The sequence below is a fragment of the Octopus sinensis genome, linkage group LG2 (genome assembly GCF_006345805.1).
Source record: "Octopus sinensis linkage group LG2, ASM634580v1, whole genome shotgun sequence".
In the NCBI taxonomy this organism is placed as follows: Eukaryota; Metazoa; Mollusca; class Cephalopoda; order Octopoda; family Octopodidae; genus Octopus; species Octopus sinensis.
Genome location: NC_042998.1, coordinates 70,406,210 through 70,427,537, shown reverse-complemented (window position 1 = coordinate 70,427,537; position 21,328 = coordinate 70,406,210). Strand labels below are relative to the sequence as shown.

General features: G+C 37.4%; 1 protein-coding gene across 5 annotated transcripts in view; it reads right to left on the bottom strand.

The window, feature by feature from the left end:
* LOC115232652 (SAM and SH3 domain-containing protein 1) overlaps window positions 1-21,328 on the bottom strand; it is a 382,483-nt gene that overhangs the window by 130,385 nt on the left and 230,770 nt on the right. For all 5 annotated transcript variants that reach the window (XM_029802657.2, XM_029802662.2, XM_029802660.2 and 2 more), the window contains 2 exons: window positions 19,967-20,031; window positions 9,900-9,952 (listed from right to left, as the gene is read on the bottom strand). In XM_029802657.2, the coding sequence (XP_029658517.1) occupies window positions 9,900-9,952; window positions 19,967-20,031 (118 nt within the window). The remainder of the gene's footprint in view (window positions 1-9,899; window positions 9,953-19,966; window positions 20,032-21,328) is intronic.

Sequence of the window (21,328 nt, the reverse complement as noted above, 5' to 3'; positions counted from 1 at the left end):
TCACCCACCTCACCCTCTTATACTATCTTGTTCCTCCTCACTACTACGAAACTCTATAAAATGACCAAATTCCCCACAAAGGAATTGATTTGATTTGAAAACCCCACTGGAATGGGAGAAAGCGGTAATAATCCGAATGATATGATATATATATGTAAAAAATGTAATATATAAATAAATATCTATAAATATGAACCATCCGATCTTCTGATTACCTCATTTCTTCTAATATATAATACCTGTACATCATCTCCAAACCTTCCAATATATATATATATATATATATATATATTATATATATATATCGAGAGAGAGACAGAGAGACAGGCAGATATGAGAGTGTGCAAATGAAAAGTTCCTGGCTTTAAAGGTATCAACAAAAGCCTGGTTGGAGGCCCAACCTTCCGAGTTCTTTTGCAGGGCTCAGAAAAACTGAAGGACTGCTGCTGTAAGTGTGTGAATCTGAGAGCGGAATATGTTGAATAAAATCATAACTAACTATACTGAAAAATCAGAAAAAATTTCAATACATGTGTATATTTAGGGAAACCACTAGGTGGATAACCATATGCTAGAAGAAGGTCACATATGATCTAACTATAAAGAAAAAACTGAAAGTGGAATGATCGTACTAAGGAGTTCTACGTAAGTAATTTATTCGTTAATCGACGAAACCGGTATATGATTAATTCTTGATTTTTATTTAATTTTCATCTGTCTTGCCCGATTATGTTCGGGGGTTTGCTGAATTTTCTCTGGAGAACACTTTTTCTTTGTAGTTAGATCGTATGTGATCTTCTAGCGTATGGTTATCCACCTAGTGGTTTCCCTAAATACACACACACACACATATATATATATATATATATATATATATATATATATATATATACACACACACATCAATGCCAGGGCTGCCTGACTGGCTCCCATGCCAGTGGCATGTAAAAAGCACCATCCAAATGTGGCTGATACCAGCGCCCTCTGACTGACTCCCGTGCACATAAAAAGCACCATCCTAACATAATCAATGCCAGGGCCGCCTGAATATCTCCTGTGCCAGTGGCACATAAAAAGCACCCAGTCACTCTTTGAGTGGTTGGCATTAGGAAGGGCATCCAGCTGTAGAAACATTGCCAGATCAGACTGGAGCCTGTACAGCTGCTGGTTTTACAGACCTCAGTCAAACCATTCAACCCATATCAGCATGGAAAACGGACATTAAACAATGATGATAATGATATATGTATGTATGTATCTATGAATGTATAGATAGATATGCATATATATATATATATATATATATACGTACACATATTCATACACAAACACACACACACACATATATGTCTTTGTATCTACACACATGTATATATGAGTGGATGGGGGTGCATGCAATTTGCATGTATACTCAGATCATGTGACGCTGCTGTCAATAGCCATTCATGTCAACATGTGTACACTGTTGTAGCTAATTCCCCACTCCTCTTCCGCCATCCACCACCTCTGACAAGTATGTAAACAAAACTGCGTGTGTATGTGTACAGGTGTACATGCATGTATGAGCCTGCATGTATGTGTGCATAAACACCATCACATTCACTGATGCATATGTAACTACATACATGTGCGTGTGTGTGTATGTGTGTTTGTAGTCACTTTTTTCCCAGTTAGTGTCTGAGAGTATGTGTGTGTGTGTGTGTTTTATACAGGGTGGGTAGGGCACTTGAAAGTCCCTTCTCCCCCCCCCCGCTTCTGACCCTGATTATCACCATACATACACTGTCCCTATTGTGTGTTTTAAGAATGGCCTATATCAACAACTGGTTGAGAGGGAGAAAGACAGGCAAGGTGGATGCAGTGGCCACTGGAGACACATGCATACACACACGCACATGTACACACACACACATGCACATAAAGAGAAAGAGAGGGAGGGAAAGGGAGAAGATTAGAAGAGGTGAGAGGTGGTTGTGAAAGAGAGGAGAAGAGACAAATATATGAATGATTCTGCTTGGTCAGTTCTGAGTTACCTAGCAACAACAGTTAAAGATATGATGATTGTGGTGGTAGTGGAGGTGGTGGTGGTGGTGGGTAGAAGTGATGGGTGAGAGTTGGTAAAGTGTGTTGGTAGGGAAGTGGTGGAGATAGATGGGGGTGGAGAGATATGAGGCAGAGGAGGTGAGACAGAGGTGAGGTAGCGAGGGGCAATGAATGACAATTGATGAATAAAAGAGGCTGTAGAAATAAACTTGTTTCAATAACAAAACAAATAAAATGTAGTAGGTTGGTGTAGCAGTGTAGTGGCTGGCATGCCCCACCTCTGTACTAAAGGTGACATACAAATACTGCTAGGTATTTGGAGGGGGTGGATTTTCCATTTTTATGCATTTTGTATTAATTACTTCCAGAAGAGTTACACTATTCATAGCTTTTTCAAGCCCGCTGATGTAGGTGTGGTAAGCAATTTCACTTTGCAGCTACATGGTTTCAAGTTCAATTCCACCATTTGGCACTTTGTTCAAAAGTCTTTTGTTCAAGGCTTGTGAGTAGAATTTGATAGACAAACCTGTGTAAAAGTCTGATAGAGGCACTGTTCTTATTATGTATGGGTGGTACCCTCAATCCATCTCTTGATTTAATGCTACCATCTGGTGTACCCTAGGGTACTTTCAGCAGAGTCCATGACTAATATTATTCTAATTCTTCCAGCAAGAACAACAGACAATTTCAGGTAAGCATACTAAAGAGTACAGCTTGCTAAGGAGGTCTAATAACACCAAATCATGTTTGGAGTTATCTCCCATATTTACTGTAATAAGGGTTTCTAATGTTGGCACAAGGCCTGCAGTTTTGCAGGAAGGCTTTAACCCTTTAGCATTCAGATCAATCTGTCAAATGTAATGCTTATTTATTCACATTGTTTTGAATTAATCATGCATTATCTTGTAGCTTCAAAATTTCGATAATGTGATTGTTATTTTAAGAATAACGATGTAGGGTAGGTGTGACAGGCTGGATTAGACCAGTTTGAACTTAGAATAGGTAGAATAATATGGCCAAATATGGCTGGTTTGAATGCTAAAGGGTTGATCAATAACACTGACACCACTACTTGACCAGTACTTAATTCTATGGACTCTGGAGAGATAAAAGCTAATGTTGATTGCACCAGGATTTGAACTCAGCCAGACCACATGATTGTGGAGGTACACGGCTTGATGGTTAGGGTGCTGGACTCATGATCATAAGGTTGTGGTTTTGATTCCTGGACCAGGAAATGTATTGTACTCTTGAGCAAAACACTTCATTTCACATTGTTCAAGTTCACACAAACAGCAAAAATTTTGTGATAATCTGGGGTCTTATCCAGGAAGATATATATATACACCACAGAATCCAAGAAACCAACCTTATTGATTGGAAAGGACTTCTGATTCTTTTTTTTTTTTTTTTAGTGCCACATGATTATTTGTTTAGTACTTTTAATTTTTACTACCTCAAATATGTTAACGCTAACTTCTTTATTGTAAAAGAGGGATAGTTATTGATGTCTAATTTGTGATGTTGAAGTTGTTTACTATGTAGCAACAGCAGCAGTAGTAGTTGTTGTTGTTTCTGCCCCTCTATGCCCAGTCCAATCTCTCCAGAACATTGGTCCACTGGAATCTCTTCCCTGCAGGTGCTGACTCACAACAGTTTAAAAGGCACATTAAGGGCATCAAGCTAACAAAACACAGAGGGCTGCAAATATCATGGGTACTGCTCCTTTCTCCCTTTCCCCAAAAGGAAAATATGAGAGTATCCAAACGGAATGATCTCTGACCATGATAGAGGAAAGAAGCCCCTTAAAGTGAAATAATATACTATATATGAAATAATTATTGTGATGTCAGATTGTTTGGTTCTCAACATTGTCATCGTTTAATGTCCACCTTCCATGCTGGCATGGTTTGGATGGTTTGGCCGGGGCCAGTCAGACAGAAGATAACACCAGGCTACTGTGCTTCGTTTTATATCAATATATTGTGAACACTTTGTCTTTTGAAATCTCTGAATCATGTGACATCTTAAAATGCTGAGAAATGACTAATGTTTTGTTGAGTTGTTCATCAAATCTTTAGTTTGGAGCTGATGTATGATTTATGACTAGTGAGATATGTATTTATGATGGATTAGGTATATTTATGGCATGGGTGAGGTAATTATGATGTATGATGGATACATATTATGTGAAGTGAATTTATGATGTGTGAAATGAATTTATCATGTATATGAAGTATATTTATGATGTGTGGCATATGTACAGGTGTAAGGTATATTTATCAACTGCGCAAGGTAATTAAAATGAGTGAAGTAAACTATTTGTAGTAAGTGAGGGTTATTTATGATACAATGGACAAGTAGGAGTTAAGGTATTCCATGTTGAGAAACAATATTGGACTGAATTGTATTGCATCTGTCCCAGTTTGACAAAATGGTACTGTCTTGTTATTTTTTCACAGGTAAGCCCTATACTCCAAGTAGAGGACCATTCCACTTCTGCTTCCAGATAGGTACTATAATATGTAATGTGTTCTTCCTTTTAAATATAGCTGGGTGCTATCTGAAGGAGATTTGGCTGTTTTTCCTAACATAGAAGATCTCTCATTGATTCATCTTGTTTTACCTACTATTTTTTACTTGTTTCAGTCATTGGACTGTGGCCATCCTGGGGCACCACCTTGAAGAACTTTTAGGTGAATAAATCAACCACAGTATTTAGTTTTTTAAGTCTAGTAATTATTCAATCCATCACTTTTGCCAAACTCCTAAGTCACAGGAACATAAACACACCAACATTGGTTGTCAAGTAGTGGTGGAGGACAGAGACACAAAGACATGCACACATGCACACACACACACACACACACACACACACACACACACACACACACACACACACACGATGGGCTTCTTTCAGTTTCTGTCTAGCAAATCCACTCACAAAGTTTTGGTCAGCCCGAGGCGATAGTAGAAGACAAATGCCCAAGGTGTGACACTGAAACTGAGCCTGTATCCATGTGGTTTGGAAGCAACATTCTTACCACACTCGGTGTAGATTCCAACAGTCTGGCTAAAATCTCAGAACTTAAGTAATTAACAATGTATTGTGCACCAGGTAATATTTTACAAAGAAATGGGATAGACCCCAGTGTTCAACTGATACTTATTTTATCAGCAAGGTCGATCTCAGTGGAATTTGAACTCAGAACATAAAGACAGACAAAATGCCACTAAACATTTTGTCTGGCATGCTAATGATTCTGCTAGCTCACCAGGCACATGTGCTGGTGGCATGTGAAAAACAACATTTGAGAGTGGTCGTTGCCAGTGCTGCCGGACTGGCTCCCATGCAGGTAGCACATAAAAACACCTTTTGAGCATGATCGTTGCCAGAACTGCCTGACTGGCATATAAAAGCCCACTACACTCTCAGAGTGTAGAGGGTGCTTTTAGGAAGGGCACCCAGCTGTAGAAATTTTGCCAAATCAGACTGGAGCCTGATGCAGCCTCTGGCTCGCCAGTCCTCAGTCGAACTGTCCAACCCATGCCAGCATGATGATGAATAATCTTTTCTACTCTAGGCCTGAAATTTTGGGAGAGGGGGCCAGTCGATTAGATCGACTCCAGTATGCAACTGATACTTAATTTATCAACTCCAAAAGGATGAAAAGCAAAGTCAACCTCAGTGGAATTTGAACTCAGAACATGATGACAGATGAAATGCCACTAAGCATTTTGTCCAGCATGCTAATGATTCTGCCAGCTTGCCACCTTAATAATAATAATAATAGTAATAATAGTAGTAGTAGTAGTAGTAGTAGTAGTAGTAATAATAATAATAATAATAATAATAATAATAATAATAATAATAATAATAATAATAATAAATGTAATAAATGTAATAAAGAAGTACAAAAGACCATTTTAACTGGTACTTCACGCACTTTGAGAAGAACCTTGTTGCTGTAAGAATGATAACCTTCCATATAAATAATCATTTTTCCCATACAACTTTATTTGATTTTGTAAATGAACAAATCTGGTGTGTTTATCTTAGTAGCCTACCAATGTATACAGTGAGTTTCTTTGCCTTAGGCATTGGGGAAGACGTTTAGAAAGAAATGGAAACTAAAACTGAAAGAGGACAAACTAATAATAATAACAACAACAACAACACTGGGCAAATGTCTTCTACTACAGCCTGAAATTGAACCAAGCCTTGAGAGTTAATGTAGGGGAAGCAAGACCTTTACAGATGCCATCTGAGACTGTACTTGTTTTGGGATAGGAGATACAATACAGCACCAAATTTAATACCGCCACCTGGTTCCTTCAGAGCTTTTAGGAAAGACCACTGTGTTCCAGCCATTCAGACTGTCAGATCATCCTTGGCCTGTCTCTTTCATAAGAGACTTCACACCACTTAATTATAACATTTCTAAAGTAAACTTCTTCCAGTTCCATTCTATACTCTTCTCTTTCACCACATTCAGTCTACGCCCTAGTCACCTCTTCAAATATTTACATTTATACACAAGATACGCTTTATATATGAAGAACCAAACCAAGGAGTGTATATATTCCCACATATATGCCTGCTTGCCTGCCACACATACACAAAAATATGTATGCATATTTATTCATATATATATATACATATATATATATATATTTAGATAACGATAGTTATGGCTAGTCTATGGGATTACCCAAGGTTTCACATCCGTAATGTGTATGTGTGTGTGCATGTGTATGTATGAATGTATGCATATAGTCAGACATTTTCTTTGTTTATATAGTCTCAAATAAACACTCAATGAAGCATATATATCATCATCATCATCATCATTTAACATCCTTTTCTCCATGTTAGTTCTATGTCTGCTTTGATATGGTTTCTACAGCTGGATACCCTTCCCAACATATATGTGTGTGTGTGTCTAATATAAATGTATGCATGTATGTATGTATGTGTATATATATATATATATATATATATATATATATATATATATATAATAGATATATATATATATATATATATACACATATATATATACACATATACATATACATATATATAGATATATATAGATAGATAGAGAGATAGATAGATAGACAGACACATACATGTATACATATATACATACATACATACACATGCACACAAACACTCAAACACATAAAACATATTCATATATAATATATTTATATATGATATACTGATGTATATTAGTGTAAACATCGGCAAGAAAACCAATAGCCAACACTTTCAGATAAATACCACACTGGATGGAATTTATTCTGGCGCACTTACACACCCAATCCCTTATCACTCTTCAGATCAGAAATACAGTGAGCCAGTAATGGGAGCTTTGATAATGTGTAACCAATGATACAATTGTCCGCAATGTGTGATATCAAATAATTTATACATAAACACAACACATACATACATCCATACATATGTGTCTCTGTGTCAGTGTATGTGCTTGAGTATATGTATATACATACATATATATATATATATATATTATATATATATATATATAAACACACACACAACTGAAACAATATTAAGTATATATATATATATATATGATCAGCCAATACATAGATTCAAATGTATATACACACAAACACAGATGCACCCATGCATATACACAACTAAACACTACACTATATGTAGACTAACATATAGAATATATATACATATAACACTAAGATATATATATATTATATATAGACAAACATACATTATATATGTATATATAATTATACATGAACACTAAAGTATATATATATATATATATATATATATATATATATATATATATATAATATATATATATATATATATAAAATGAACATCACATGTAGTTTTGAAATAAGAAGGGTACTAAAAAAACCATCTGATACTGGTACGTACACGTAAGGATAGAGGAGGTAACGCTGGACAGATAGTGATGTTGGACACGGGTACATCAGGGGTAATACTGGATATATAGTGAGATAACACTGGGTATAGTAGAGATGCACGTATATACCAAGGTAACAATAGATTCATAGAGTATCGCACAGGATTATAGTTGAGTAACACTGGACATAAAGAAGTATAGGCATATAGGGTATTGGTGGGGTAACACAAGGGACATTGTGGTATTAATGTGGAGACATTTGGTGGTGTTAAGGCACAAGAGTATACTGGGATAACACCGGGAACATAATGAAACTGATGTGGGAACACAGGGTTATGGTGGAGTAACAATGGACATATAGTGCTGTGGGACATAGAGATATAGTGTGTGTAATGCAGTACATATAGTGGAGTGGGGACACATATATATAGTAGGGTAATTCTGGACATATAAAGGTGTGAGGCATAGAGATATAGTTGAGGTAACACAGGACGTATAGTGAAGTGGGGACACATGTATATATATAGTAACGTAACTCTGGACATATAAAGGTGTGGGGCATACAAATATAGTGGGGTAACACAAGACATATCGTGGAGTGGGGACGCATATACATAATAGGGTAACTCTGGACATATAAAGATGTGGGACATAGAGATATAGTGGGGTAACACAGGACATATAGTGGAATGGGTACAATATATATAGTAGGTTAACTCTGGATATATAAAAATGTGGGACATAGAGATATAGTGGGGGTAACACAGGACATATAGTGGAGTGGGGACACATATATATATATATATATATATATATATATATATATACAGTAGGGTAACTTTGGACATATAAAGGTGTGGGACATAGAGATATAGTGGGATAACACAGGACATGTAGAGGTGTGGGACATAAAGATATAATGGGGTTAACACAGGACATACAGTGGGGTGGGGGAACATATATATATATATATATGTGGGACATAAAGACATAGTGGGGTAACACAGAGTAGGAGGGTAATTTTGGATATGTAGGGGTGTGATACACAGTGGTGATAGTGGTGTGGACATACACACACACACATATATATATATATGTGTGTGTGTGTGTGTGGTAGAATAACTTTGGACATATAGAGGTGTGGTACAGAGATATAGAGGGGTAACACAGGACATATAGTGGAGTGGGGACACGGATATATATATATAGTGGGGTAACTTTAGACATATAGAGATGTGGGACATGGAGATATAGTGGGGATAACACAGAACATACAGTAGAGTGGATACACATATATATAGTTGTGTAACTTTGGACACACAGAGGTGTGGACATGAATGTAATGAGGTGTGGAGTATTGCTGACAGAAAGAAGTATGGACATACAAGTATATGGAGAGTAGTATGAGGATGCATTAGACATATTGTAGTCTGTTGATATAGGGATATAGTAGGCTAACACTGGACATATAGTGGTGTGAGGATATAAGAATATTGTAAGGTAAATGCTGGACATACAGACATAATATGTAGGGCACAGGGAGTGAGGTAAAACTGAACATAGAGATGTGGGACGATACAGCAGAGTAGTACTGGACATATAATAAGGGTTATGGAACACAAGGGTACACTGGGTTAACACTGGGCATATGGAAGTATTGTCGTGGGGGGGCTATTGAGATATAAGGGAGTAATACTGGACATAGAGAGGAGTAGGAACAAGGGACATGGGATAACACTTGACATATACAGGTGTGGGTGCATGGAACACATGGATAGACAAATTAGCATGGAAAACAGATAGACATGTAAAAGGAGACAACAGACAAACACACAGACAGACAGATATGGTGGGGAGAGACAATGATACATGGAGTCGGGGAGTAACAGACAGACAGGGAATGGACAGTGAAGAGAGGCAAAATAAATGACTTACCACCGTCTAGTGAAATGTAGTTGGCGCAATAATTTCCAGACTGGTTGTCCATCCTGCATAACAGAGAATACAGAGGTCAAGTGATGTCAAGAAAAGTGAGTTATAGGAATATAGGTATTAGACACATACATGAATGCACACATACATATGATGACGATGACAATGATGATGATGATGGTAACAATAAAAATAATAATAATAATAACAAAAATGGTTTCAAATTTTGCTACAAGGGCAGCAATTTGGGGGAGGGGATGAGTCAGTTATAGCAACCCCAGTGTTTAACTGGTACTTATTTTACTGACCCCGAAAGGATGAAAGGCAAAGTTGACCTCAGCAGAATTTTAACTCAGTTCAAAGCGACAGGCAAAATACCACTAAGCATTTCATCCAGTGTACCTAACAACTCTGCCAGCTCACCACCTTAATAATAACAATAATAATAATATGATAACTTCCATTACCTAGGTGACCAAGTCAGTAGCGGAGGAGGGTGTGCTGAAAGTGTAGCTGCTAGAATAAAAATAGCTTGGGCAAAGTTCAGAGAGCTCTTACTTCTGCTGGTGACAAAGGGCCTCTCACTCAGAGTAAAAGGTAGACTGTATGATGCTTGTGTACGAACAGCCATACTACATGGCAGTGAAACATGGGCTTACACATGTCCTTGCGAGGACATGTGTAAGCTCACAAGGAATGAAGCCCGTATGATCCAATGGATGTGTAATGTCAGTGTGCATACTCGACAGAGTGTAAGTACCTTGAGAGAAAAGTTGGACCTAAGAAGCATCAGATGTGGTGTGCAAGAGAGACGACTGCGCTGGTATGGTCATGTGGCAAGAATGGATGAGGAGAACTGTGTGAAAAAGAGCCACACACTAGCGGTTGAGGGAACCTGTGGAAGAGGTAGACCCAAGAAGACCTGGGATGAAGTGGTGAAGCACGACCTTCGAAATTTAGGCCTCACCAAGGAAATGACTAGTGACCAAGACTTTTGGAAATATGCTGTGCTAGAGAAGACCCAGCAAGCCAAATGAGACCATAACCCGTGGCCTATTCCAGGAGCATAACCAGCTCACTTATGTGTACCTTTTCCTTCTTTGGACGCTAAACTCTGCTTGCGAAGACCTGTTGACGCAAGTGAAATCAAAATCAAATTCGATGACTGGCATCCGTGCTAGCGGGGTGCAAAGAGCACCATACGAGTGTGATCGTTGACAGAGCGGCTAACAGGCTTCCATGCCAGTGACACATAAAAGGCACCATTCAAGTGTGATCATTACCAGCATCGACTTACTGGCACTTGTGCCCGTGCTAGTAGGGTGCCAAGAGCACCATCTGAGCATGATCGTTGCCAGAGAGGCTAACTGGCTTCCGTGCCGGTGGTACGTAAAAGGGCACCATTTGAGCGTGATCATTACCAGCATCACCCCACTGGCACCTGTGTCAGTGGCATGTGTAAAAAGATTCAAGCAAGCTCATTGCCAGTACACTCTTGGAGTGGTTGGCGTTAGGCAGGGCATCCAGCTGTAGAAACTGCCAGATCAAGATTGGAGCCTGGTGCAGCCATCTGGTTCAGCAGCCCTCAGTCAAAATCGTCCAACCCATGCTAGCATGGAAAATGGATGTTAAACAATAATGATGAATAAAAACTGGGCATGATGGTAAGATGGTGTGATGGCAGTTGCTATGGCATTGAGGTACATCTGGCCATAACAATAATAATAATAATAATTCTCCTTTCTAGTATAGGTACAAGAGCCAAAATTTTATGGGACAGAGATAATCAATTTCATCACCCCCAGCACTCAACTGGTACACATTCTATCAACCTCGAAAGGATGGAGGGCAAAGTTGACCTCAGCAGTATTTGAACGCAGAAAAAAATAACAAAAAAAAACACAATAGGCACAAGGCCTGAAACTTTGGGGGAAGGGGATAGTCAATTACATCGACCCCCCCCCAGTACTCAACTGGTACTTATTTTAATGACCCAGAAAGGATGAATGGCAAAGTTTACTTTGACAGAATTTGAATTTAGGACATAAACACAGACAAAATTCCACAAAGCATTTTGTCCAGCATACTAATGATTCTGCCTTAGCCTCACACCAAAATATTGCAATGAACCACAGCTGGGGCATGCGCCCCCAACTTAAGCGACACAGTTCTAATAATTCTGATAAATGATGATGATAATGATGATGATGACGACAATATATATGTATATAAATATTAACGTTTGTTTTATATGACAAGTTATATATAAAAACAATTTAACCTCAAACTGAAAAACAACTCAGAGTAAATGTTTATTAAACTTTTACAATAAGAGGGGTGCCAGTAACTTCAAAGTTTCAGCCAGCTAACCCTCTTCAGACTGTACTACACACGAGTTCCTTCTGACTTTATATAGTCTTTGGCAAGTTGATTTTTTTTTTCATTTTTCGAGTAGGTGGAACAATGTGAAAAAGTAATTAGGCTTTGCGTATGTACACTTAGGAAGTAGATGTTTGGGACAGGAGGAAAGTATGTTTGTAAGGTGTGTGTTGATAGAAAGATATTGTTGAAAGATTTTGTTTGGTTTGAAGGGGAAGTTGTGTTATCGCCTAGACACACACACACACATGTAAATACACAGTAACTAATTTTTAGTAAACTACTTAAGTTTCATGCATGGAGGTAGATATCAGATTTGGATAATATCAAAATGGCAATAGCTTGATCTAGGATAATCCAGATATCTCCCTTCTAGTATGAAACTCGAATGCTTTACTTTCTTGAAACTTTCAACAAACAAATAGTACAATATGTAAAATGCATGTCCTGTTATTTGCATTTGTATTTGTAAACCATTTCTCCGTTTTTTTTTCCGTCCTTGTTTCGTATACATTCGCTGCTTTCTTCCAAGGAATCTAATACACTAAGCTTAGTTTTTTCTTGGAGCTGGCCAAATTGGAGAAATCTTGAGTATAAGAAGCCAAAATTGCAAAGATAATCTGGAAATCAACTGAGGAAAGAAAACTTTGAATGACCCGTCCGTGTTTTTTCTTGTCCATCTTTTGTATCATCTGTCTGGTTTTTGTCCCATTTTGGTATTCCTTGATATATATATATATATATATATATATATATATATATATAATATATATATATATATATATATATATATATACACATATACATATATACACACATATATATATACATATACATATATATATATATATATATATATATATATATATATATATATATATATACATATATGTGTGCGTGTGTATGGCATGAGTCGCAATTCGTTGAAGTAGATTTTCTATAGCAGAATGCTCTTCTTGCTGCCAGCCCTCGCATAGCTGGCAGAAACGTTAGCATGCCAGGCAAAATGCATAGCCATATTTCGTCTGTCGTTACGTTCCGAGTTCAAATTCCGCAGAGGTCAACTTTGCCTTTCATCCTTTCGGGGTCAATAAATTAAGTACCAGTTATGCACTGGGGTCGATGTAATCAACTTAATTCCTTTGTCTGTCCTTGTTTGTCACCTCTGTGTTTAGCCCCTTGTGGGTAGTAAAGAAATAAATATTTTTCCATGACTGGACACATTTCCTTAGTAGATTGGAAGTGAAGTCCACCACTTGTATGACGGTGACATTCATTTGCAACTATCATATATACACATATACCCACATACATACATTCATACATATATATATATATAATCATCATCATCATCTAACGTCAGCTTTCCATGCTGGCATGGGTTGGACGATTTCACTGAGGACTGGCAAACCAGATGGCTGCACCAGGCTCCAATCTGATCAGGCAGAGTTTCTACAGCTGGATGCTCTTCCTAACACCAACCACTCTGAGAGTGTAGTGGGTGCTTTTACGTGCCACCAGCATAAGGGCCAGTCTAGCAGTACTGGCAACAGCCACGCTCAAAATGGTGTCTTTTTATTAGATATTGTGTGTGTGTGTTGAGAGTGAGTATTTAAAGATGTATATATGGACATATGAGCATGTATATAATAATAATCATAATAATAATTCTTTCTACTATAGACACATGGCCTAAAATTTCAGGGGTGGGGACTACTCAATTACATCGACCCAAGTGCTCAACTGGTACGTATTTCATCAACTCCAAAATGATTAAAGGCAAAGTCAGCCTCAGCGGAATTTGAACTTTGAATGTAAGGACAGACGAAATGCTGCTAAGCATTTTGCATGGTGTGCTAACAATTCTAGAAGCCCACCACTTTAATGATAATAATAATAATGATAATAACGATAATAATTATAATCCTTTCTACTATAGGCACAAGGCCTGAAATTTTGGGGTGTGGGTTAAGGTGATTACATCAACCCCAGAACTCCACTGGTACTTAACTTATCAACTCCAAAAGGATGAAAAGCAAAGTCGACCTCAGCGGAATTTGAACTCAGAATGTAGAGAGAGACAAAATACCGCTAAGCATTTCACCCAGCATGCTAACAATTCTGCCAGCTCACCACCATAATAATAATAATAATAATAAGGTGCAGGAGTGACTGTGTGGTAAGTAGCTTGCTAACCAACCACATGGTTCCGGGTTCAGTCCCACTGTGTGGCATCGTGGGCAAGTGTCTTCTGCTATAGCCCCAGGCCTACCAATGCCTTGTGAGTGGATTTGGTAGATGGAAACTGAAAGAAGCCTGTCGTATATATGTATATATATATATATATGTATGTGTGTATGTTTGTGTGTCTGTGTTTGTTCCCCTAGCATTGCTTGAGAACTGATGCTGGTGTGTTTACGTCCCCGTCACTTAGTGGTTCGGCAAAAAGAGACCGATAGAATAAGTACTGGGCTTACAAAGAATAAGTCCCGGGGTCGATTTGCTCGACTAAAAGGCGGTGCTCCAGCATGGCCGCAGTCAAATGACTGAAACAAGTAAAAGTGTAAAGAGAGAGAGAATAATAATAATAATAATAATAATAATAATAATAAATTTAATGTGCTTATTATATACTGTGCCCAGGTGCACTGCAGTTCATGGGCGAAGGGTAAAAAAGGGGACAGGCAGCAGTAATAAGTGAAGTAAAGGAAGAACGATATGATAACCAAAATTGCATGCATAGCAGGCAGGATAAAACACATCAAGAAAGACAAAATGTATGTGCATAGAGCTGTGTGTATATAGATATCTGTGCATTTATGCACTGTGTGTGTATGAGTTTCACTCTATAAAAATCTGTCTATGGGAATGTAATATGCAGTGGCAGTATATATTTATATTCAGATGGGAGGTACACACACACATGTGCACACATATACACATGCATTCACAAACATACATGTGCACACACATATGCACATTTGTACATGCACATGTATACACACACACACACACACACACATATATATATATATATATATATATACACACATATATATGCCCACATGCATACACATGTATGCATGCACACACGTACCCCATCCCTGCAGATGCATAACCACATGACGAGAGTTATACACACCCATAGGTATACAGATAGGTGCACATATACACATATACAAGGAAATACACACAGAGCTATAGATGTTCACGCACACACACACGTGTACATGTGTGTGTGTGTGTGTGTGTGTGTGTGTGTGTGTGTATCTATATATATAAGTTTGCATGTATGTACGGCTATGCATATACATGTATCTATACTTTCATATGTGCATATAGATAAATATTTATACATGCGTGCAGGAATGCATATATATATATATTATATATATATATATATATGCATGTATGTATGTATGCATGTATGCACATGTGTACATATATGTAAGTGTGCATGTATGCTTACATGTATATAACTAGGTGTGTATGCATATGCACATATATGTATTTGAACAAGCATGCACCCAAGTATTCATATATATATAAATATATATATATATATATATATATATATATATAAACGATGATGATGATGATATATATAAATACACTCCTATCTGTATGCATATATTTATGTTCACATATGTATGCATGTATCGATATGCATACATTCATAAATATATATTCATATATTTGTGTGTGTGTGTGTGTGTGTGTGTGTGTGTGAGTGTATGTGTGTGCAATCCAAACCGTTGTGACCCCACCACTACCAACCTCCACTGTTCTGTTCCAAAATATAGAATTGGTTGGTTATGTCTGTCACTCTGAGTCATATATCAACAATGAAGTACGGGGAGGAAAGGGAGGAGGAATACACTCTCTCCCCCTCTCTTTTCATGTCACCCTCCACTAGCTTTGATCTGTCTCGCTCTCCCCTTTTCTCTCTCTCTCTCTCTCTCTCTCTCACATCCCACTCACTCCTCCTCCCCCCTCTCATACATTTTAATCACCACTTTTGCTGCCACTGACTAAAATCTCTTTAATTACATCACTTGTCAATCTGCTTGCCCACCCCCCACCCTACCCAACCCCATCATTTCAACTTTGTTGCCTTCATTGCACTCACTCCACCTCCCCTGAAACCCACCCTTAACCACTACCATCACCATCATCATCATCATCATTGCCATCATCCTCTGCTTTATCATCGTCGTCATTGTCACTGTCCTCAACATCAAAATCACCAAGCTTATCACGACCATTATACCATCACTTGCCGTTCCATTTAGAAATAGCAGTGAGATTTCCCTCATAATTCCATCCAATCATCAGAAGGGAAAAAAAATAGTGGAGGAATGCACACTGGTTAAAGATGTCGATGCAGATACCCTAAATACTTCAGAGAGAACAAAGAAAAATAAAAAAGGGAGATTTCCATGGCTGAGATTGATCAGACATCAACTCAATCAGACCTTACCTAGGGCTGAACAACAACAACAATCATCATCATCATCATCATCAATATAAATACTATCACCAAAACCACCACCCACACTAGAATCTCCTTGCTCCTCCTCACTGCCACCAGCACCACCACCACCAGCACCACCACCACTACCACCACCACCAACACCATCACCAGCAACACCACCACCACCACCACTACCGCCATTATCATCATCATCTTCTTCTTCTCTTCCTTCATCATCACTATCATCAGTATTCTTCTCTTCACTGTTTAACTTCCGTATTTCTATTCTGTTATTCATTTCACTTGTTAGATCATGGCCATGCTAAAGCACTAGACTTTCCTCACTTATATCTACCCCACCCCTTACTTTAGTTTTGTTTTTATTTTGTCAATTACTATTTGTTAAATTGCTAAGTTACAGTACATAGACACCACGTGTACAATAATACCACATTTGTGTGTGCATGTATGTATATTTGTGTGTGTATGTGTGTGCATGTATGTGTGTGTGTGTGCATCTGTGCGTGTTTGTGTGCGTATGTGTGTTTGTATGTATCATTGTCCTTATCACTATTTTTAAGTTCCATGCTGGCACACCTTGGACAGTTTAGAATAATAGTTCTCAACCTGGGTTCATATGACCCTTGGGTCTCCAAATGATCCTTTGGGGTCCGTGTATGATTTCGTTGTTAAAATTAATGTGCAATAAATTGGTTATTATTTGCAGAATACTAACTGTTTTTTAATCCTTTTGTGACGATATTTTTAAATAAATTTATTCCTCAGTATTTAACCCTTTCATATTCAGGTTATTCTATCAAATATAATGCTTATTCATTCACATTGTTTAGAATTTAACATACATTATCTTGTAGTTTTAATAAAGTGTTTTAACAATTTTTTTTATACAATTCTTAATAATACATAATTATACATTTGCAATAAGGCTTCTTTTAAACAATAAATGGCTATGAGGTTCCACCCAAGTAAAATAGGAATTGAAGGGTTTCCACAAGTAAAAAATCGTTGACAACCACTCGTTTAGAAGGACCAGAAGGCACCTTGTCACCACCATTTTTAATTCCCTTTCCAGATCCACTACCACCCACCCCTATATAGTATGAGGTAGTTATGTATCTTCTCCATGACAATGAACCCTCTTCTTGTACCTTCTGTCACACTTCAGCTTCTCAATACCTCATACAGAGCCACTTCTCTTGCCATTATTTTCCTTCTCAGACTCTTTAGCCTTCAGTGATACATGGTGACCTCACTAGTGTAGGAGCCATGTAAAATCTTTTGCTGCACTCTGTAAAGGGGTTCACATTAGAAATGGATAGGAATTCCAGCTGTACAAACCATGCACATGGCTTAGTGATTAGGGTATTCAGCTCATGATTGCAAGGTTGTGAGTTCAATTCCTGGCAATGCATTTTGTCCTTGAGCAAGATACTTTATTTTATGTTGCTCCAGTTCACCCAGCTGGCAAAAATGAGTTGTACCTGTATTTCAAAGGGCCAGCCTTGTCACACTCTGTGTCACATTGAATCTCCCTGACAACTACGTTAAAGATACACAAGTGCTCAGCCACTTGCACATTAATTTCACGAGCAGGCTGTTCTGCTGTCTGGATCAACTTGAACTCTCGTCATTGTAACTGACGGAATGCCAGTGTAACCAGTTCCTGAAAGTCAGAGCATATTCTTGCAGAGAGGAAGAGATAGGTGAATATAGCGGATAGTTCTGAGACCTAATGTTTGAAGGTGGTGGAATTTGTTGGTTTCAAGCAATGGGAGGTACTTTCATTCTTTGTATGTGTGTATGCAAAAGTGGGGACCTGATAGAGTGGAAAGGAATAGTGTATACATGTAGAGTAAGGTGCAAAGCAGGCAGTGAAAGTAGAAGCTTTTTACATAGGGTTACTGTCCATAGTTCTATTGTTGTTGAGAAGTGAAGAAAAAAGGAAACAAATTCAGCAAATTGATGGAGATTATGTTGGCAAACAACCAGAAGAAAGAGTTTCAATTTGGGAAACAGGACAGCTTAAAGGCTGTGTAGTACAAGAAGACACCTTCCACAGGTCTGATAATGGTCTTGCAATAGTTATGCAGATGAGTAAATGGGTAAGTTTCTCCAGGTATTTTAGACCATTTATTCTTTTCTTTTTTCTTTTTTTTTTTGTATATTACTGCATATGCTTTATATGCACTTTTGACAAGTTGTGGTGCATATGAGCACTGTATACAATAATTTCATTATTATTTATTATCATTATAGGAATCAAGGCATACATTTTCTGTGAGATAACTGTCTAAACACAAACTGATAAACAGAAATAACACAAACCAAAAATGACATTGCTTGTCAAAACTTGTGGTGGTAGTTGCAGTGGTGAAAGTGTCAGTCCCTCAAGTACAATGTCCTTGTTACAATGATAACTGAGTAGACTACAACTTTACTTGTTACTATCGAAATAGACATCAATGTAAGATTTACGGTCATGTGTATATTAGTGGCTTTTGCTTGGCTAAAATTTCCTAAAATTTGCAAACTTTAAAAGTTATTAACTTTTTATTTATTTATAATAAAAATGAATTTCATTTTCTTAATTAGCACAGAAAACTAAATTGGTATACCAAATATGATAACAAATAGAACTAGTTATGTTAGCAATTGAAAATATCCAAGTTGTGAATGATCTGTAGTAGTAGGTGATGCTACATTGTAGTGAGATGTGAGTGTTGAATGCAGGAATTCATTATAAGCAGATTGTATGAAGCATGTAAAAGTATGATCATTTGGATGTGTAATGTTTACAAGAATGTAGGGGCACAATTATGGAATTAAGTGTGACAGATTACTGTACAGGTATAAAAACATATGAATGGAAACGATGGCTGAATATAAAAGTGTTGAGTCTCAACAGTGAGTGTCTTCGGGCAGAAGTGAAGAACTGAAGAAGTTTGGAGAACAGGGTGAGATTAGTGAGATGGGTATTCATACAACAGACGTGTCCGACCCACAAGGAAAAAGTAACAGTAAAACATAACAGTGACAATGACAGCAGGGTAGCAGCAATGGTGATGATGATGATGTCAACAACAATGGTGGTGGTATATGTGTTTAGATTTAGCCTGGCTCAACATCACTAGGGAATACTGGGTAATTTAAATACAGATAAATGTCAGTTGGAAAAAGACCCCTGTAGAGTACTCACCTTAAATGAACCCCTTTCAGGTGTTTCTCTAATTCGGCACATCTTTCCTGATGACTTGAAGACGGCTGTAACAAAAAAAAAAGAATAGATGTTTTTAAGGTATAACGGTGATGTAATATTGGCTGTAAATGTAACTGTTATATATTTGATATATTTAGTGTTACATTGTCACAATAATGGTCCTAACATGTAAACTGAGAATACACAGCTAGAGATATAAGTTTAGTGTTACAGTGATACAGCAGTGTAACAGACAATTGGAAACATTGTTTTTCAGTTCATCAAGTAACAACAACTGTGACAAGCAACATAACAATCAATCCTGTTATTGTTACATATAACACGGTGGTGTAACAAGTGTTACATTTAACCTGATATAATAAGATCTGCCATAACACAAAAGAGATTGGATCTATTATTGCAATGTGTCACACAGAAGGATTATATTTCAATGTTTATATTACAATAGCTGTCACATACAACATGATGATGTAACACTGGCTGGATTATTTAATACAGAAGTAGGTACCTCAATGACTGCAATATGAAACACAGAATCATTACATACTAATGTAGAGAAATGTAAACAAGAGAAACAGAGTAACACATTCTTACTCTGCTTCATGTAACAATGTGTAACTGAGAAAGAGATATGATTTAGTGTAACTTTGATATAACAGTAAATGTATCACTGAACTGGTGTGTGTGAGTGTGTGTGAAGGTCAAAGAAGACATGTTCTGTAACAGAGTCTATTCATGGAACATCAGTTCAAATTCATTGCAGGGGCTATCATGACCCTGGGAGCAAACACTTTATTCATCATCACTCATTCATTTAGATATTTGTGAAATGAATACGAGAATAATTGGGGATGTTGCCAGTAATATGCTGGTATCCTTTACTGGAGATTTAACTCTTATCCATTTCACATAATGAAACTGGAGTAAAACTCTCACCATTAAAACCCTCCCAGGTCTTATGAGGAATTTACATGTTAATTATGACTCTATGAATAACATGAGAGGAGGAACATATTTTTCACCAGGATAGATTGCTAGCCCATCACAGCAATCTTCCCTAAATGCCTTATTAGCTTTTACACTTGACTGAGTAAATTGAAATAAATAGGGTTAAGCATTTCCTCTAAAACCACAATAACACTCGCCTGTAGCAGAGATGAATTTGCAAACACATGTGCTGGTAATTCAATACCATATCTAACCAACCATTTTTGCTTGCTGCATAAGTTTTAACTGTATATTAAATTAGCTCTAACAGATATCCTAATCAATGAAATCCTTTGTAGCTAAGGGAACAAAGCAGGCATGAGAATGGTAAAAGCTGGAATCAAGTCTACCACT